General features: G+C 57.8%; 1 protein-coding gene across 1 annotated transcript in view; it reads left to right on the forward strand.

Moving 5' to 3' along the window:
• NEURL1B (neuralized E3 ubiquitin protein ligase 1B) overlaps positions 1–4066 on the forward strand; it is an 18225-nt gene extending 14159 nt beyond the window's left edge. Inside the window, exons 2-4 of the mRNA XM_010851307.1 lie at positions 278–997; positions 3298–3423; positions 3750–4066. Coding sequence (XP_010849609.1) covers positions 278–997; positions 3298–3423; positions 3750–3994 — 1091 coding nt within the window. The 3' untranslated portion in view covers positions 3995–4066. The remainder of the gene's footprint in view (positions 1–277; positions 998–3297; positions 3424–3749) is intronic.
• Positions 4067–4072: the final 6 nt, after the last annotated feature.

A 4072-nucleotide genomic window follows, 5' to 3' on the forward strand; every position in this document is an offset into this window, starting at 1 on the left:
GGGGCGAAAGTAGAAGAGAGAAAGGAGGGAGAGGAAAGGATGGAGGGATGCGAGTAAGAGAAGGAAAAAGGGATGAAGGGCCTGGTTGGACCACCCCAAAGATACGATTATGCCAGTGTGCTCTCGGGGCGATGCTTAATTCAGTTCTACGCACCGGGAGATCTTAAATAAGCTCAGGGAGGAATCAGCAAAGGAAACTGGCGGGCCGGACGGGGTGGGGCGCGGGCCTGCTCTGCGGGGTCGCGCTCACCGCCCTTCTTCTGCCCTCCTCGCGCAGAAAGCGGGTTCGCCGACACGCTGACGCCCGCGCGCCTCGGCCAGGCCCGCTTCAGCGCCTGCCTGCCGCCCAGCAGCCACGACGCGGCCAACTTCGACAACAACGAGCTCGAGAACAACCAGGTGGTGGCCAAGCTGGGCCACCTGGCGCTGGGCCGCGCCCCAGGCCCGGCCCCCGCCGACCACGCGGCCGCAGCCATCCCGTGCGGGCCCCGCGAGCGCCAGCGGCCCTCGTCGTCGCCGGCGCTGCTCGAGGCCGACCTGCGCTTCCACGCGACGCGCGGGCCCGACGTGAGCCTGTCGCTCGACCGCAAGGTGGCCTGCGCGCCGCGCCCCGACGGCGGCCGCACCCTCGTCTTCTCCGAGCGCCCACTGCGGCCCGGGGAGAGCCTCTTCGTGGAAGTGGGCCGCCCGGGGCTGGCGGCGCCCGGCGCGCTGGCCTTCGGCATCACGTCGTGCGACCCGGGAGGGCTCCGGCCTGCCGAGCTGCCCGCAGACCCCGACGCGCTCATCGACCGCAAGGAGTACTGGGTGGTGGCGCGCGCCGGACCCGTGCCGAGCGGCGGCGACGCGCTCAGCTTCACGCTGCGGCCCGGCGGCGACGTGCTCCTGGGCGTCAACGGGCGCCCGCGCGGCCGCCTGCTGTGCGTCGACACCACGCAGGCGCTCTGGGCTTTCTTCGCGGTGCGCGGCGGCGCCGCCGGCCAGCTGCGCCTCCTCGGTGAGTCCCCCGACTGCGCGTGCGCGGGGCTCGCCCCCGGAAACCCGGCGCCTCTGGATAGGTAGCCGCTCCTGCAGCCGCTGAAGCCCAGCCAGCAGTCCCCCAGACTTGAGCGCGCAGCAGAACCGTCTGTCCTCCACTTAGAGTTTCCGATTCAGTAGGGGTGGGTCCCCAGAAGATGCATTTTAACCAGGGCCCCGGGGATGCTCATCCCTGGACCACACCCTGTCCATACCAACCCAAGTAACCCGCTGGTGTTAGGACCTGGCAATTTTCCCCCCCATTATTATGCTTTATTATATGCATATTTTCACATTATATAGAGTATGTTACGTGCCAGAGATAAAGAAAATACAGCTACATTTAAAAGAGGAAAATGAGAATAACATCATCCACAGAAAATAGGGTGCAGGCTGGACCCACCACGTTTTCAGATTGATTTTTGCATTCATTCATGCCGCATGTAAACACGGAGTGCACCCCGCCTCCAGCTATGGGCCAATCCGTGAGCTCCCAAGATGGGCAGGGCAGAGGACTGGATACAGACCTTGGATCTCCTCACATCTTCTCTGGCACCCAAATGGAGATTTGCACGGTGTGATGTTCGCTACAGCAGAGGGGCTTCTCTTTGCTCCAGCTTGGTGGAGCCGGGCTGGTGATCAGGGAAGGCTTCCAGAGAGCATAGCTCTGTTTTCAAGTTTTAGAAAGTCCAAACAATGACAGAAATAATGAACGCTTCATATGTCACATCATTCAGTTTGATCCTCCTGATAACCCTGTAAAACCAGTATCATTATCCATGAAGATGCCTTCAGTGTAGAAAGGGAGCGATGACCTGCATCGTGCGTTTGTGAGGATGAAATGATCAGGTGCATATAATGCTTTTAGCAGGTAACTGCCACATGCAGCGTGTTTAGTAAGTAGCATTAGTAATGACAGTGACTTGCTGTTTAACCGAGGACAGAGGAACAGGGTGGCAGTGGTTGTCATTTGGTTGGTTTGGGGTTTGTTTAAGGGAACATCAAATACAGTCATCATTTCAGCCTGAAATAAATTGCCTGAGTTCCCACTGGGGCTTTGCAAGAACTAAGCCTAGAGTCCTTCTCCCTCTCCCCAGCTCCCCTAGGAGAACCAGAATGAGCCTTTGAGTGGTCAGAAGGAGAAGATAGAACAGCATTTAGAGGCCAGAGACTTGCCCTCCTGATCCCTATCTGACAGCAGCTCTGGTGCTGTAATCTGTCCATCAGTCCTCTAGTAGGGCACAGAACGGGGTGTCTCTTCACGTCAGAAGTAACCATCATTTCCTGAACCAACAGTTCAGGGAAGAAAACCCATCCACGTTGAACACTAGTCAGAAGTCTTGTAGTTGCAAGTAACAAAACCCCACTCACGGTGCCATAAGCAAAAGGAATTTGGGGAGTACCCACATACCTTAGAAGTCTGGGAGTGTATTGGATGGATTCAGGGACAGCTGGATCTAGGTGCTGAGAGTATGTCATCAGGATTCTACTTCTCTTTCCATCTCAAAGCTCTACTTTCCTCTATGTTGCCTTCCCTCTCAGGCACACCCTACAGCACCAGGCTTTTCTCTCTATGGAATGGGTCCCTTCTTTCCTAGTGGTGCTAGTGAAAATCACAGAATTTGGGCTTGCAGGCCTCGCTTGAGTTATGCGCCCTTCACTGGTAAAGAATCCACCTGCAATGCTGGAGACCCTGGTTCAGTTCCCAGGTCAGGAAGATCTGGAAAAGGGATAGGCTACCCACTCCAGTATTCCTGGGCTTTCCTGGTGGCTCAGATGGTAAAGAATCCACATGTAATGCAGGAGGCCTGGTTCAATCCCTGGGTTGGGAAGATTCCCTAGAGAAGGGAACGGCAACTCACTCCAGTATTCTGGCCTGGAGAATTCCATGGACAGAGAAGCCTGGCAGGCTATCGTCCATGGGGTCACAAAGATTCGGACACGACTGAGCGACTTTCACTTCCACTTTCCTTGAACCACCATTGAGACCAAGAGTAGAAGTTCTTTCTTATTGGCTTGGCCTGGATCATGTGCATGAGGGTGAAGTAGGACCTCCAACAAAATTCCAGTGGTGTTTCTGAAACAGGAATGGAGGTCAGGCAGACACAGACCAGATGTCTACCCCACTTGTACGATGCCATCAATTCTCAGCAGAATCCTATGCAGTAGCTCTTGTTCTCCATTAGATCCATGTAGTGAAGGTGCAAAGCAGTAAAGAGCCAGGGGCTAGCAGAGCAGAGCCCACCTCCCATGTCCCTGATGGATTCTCTGTGGTCTCAGGAACCCTGCAGTCCAGCCCTGCGACCACATCCCCATCAGGGTCCCTCAGCGGCTCCCAGGACGACAGCGACTCCGACATGGCCTTCAGTGTCAACCAGTCCTCCTCGGCATCTGAGTCATCCTTGGGTAAGGACGTGTGGACCCTCGGGGTGCAGGGAGATGGGCTGCACTGGTGGCTGTGCCAGCCCCTCCTGCCCTTGCCCCAGCCCCTGCACCCTTTCCTGGAGGGAGGACAAACATCTGGACGTGGCATTCCAAAGGGCGATAACGGTGCTCGCTGCTTGGGGGTAGGAGCTTAGGAAAAGGGGCCAAACCCAGAGGAAAACTGAACGCCGTGTCTCCCAGAGTTGCCCCCCATGGCTTCTGGCACAGAAGCTCTGCCCTCGTGGGGTTGCCCAGCAGAGCCCACCTGGGACCGTGAGTTGAGGTCTGCCTGTTCTCCCTCTCTGCAGTGACGGCACCCAGCTCCCCGCTGAGCCCACCAGTGTCGCCCGTGTCCTCCCCGCCGGAGCTGGTGGGCAGCAAGAGCAGCGAGTGCACCGTGTGCTTCGACGGCGAGGTGGACACGGTCATCTACACATGCGGACACATGTGTCTGTGCCACGGCTGTGGCCTGCGGCTCAAGAGGCAGGCCCGGGCCTGCTGCCCCATCTGCCGGCGGCCCATCAAGGACGTCATTAAGACCTACAGGCCGTAGCCTGGCCCGCCCACGGGCCTTGACCAGAGCAAGGTCAGCTTTCTGAAGCCCACCCCCTGGGCCAGGCAACCACCATGG

The sequence above is a fragment of the Bison bison genome, unplaced genomic scaffold (assembly GCF_000754665.1).
Source record: "Bison bison bison isolate TAMUID 2011002044 unplaced genomic scaffold, Bison_UMD1.0 scf7180017864301, whole genome shotgun sequence".
Lineage (NCBI taxonomy): Eukaryota > Metazoa > Chordata > Mammalia > Artiodactyla > Bovidae > Bison > Bison bison.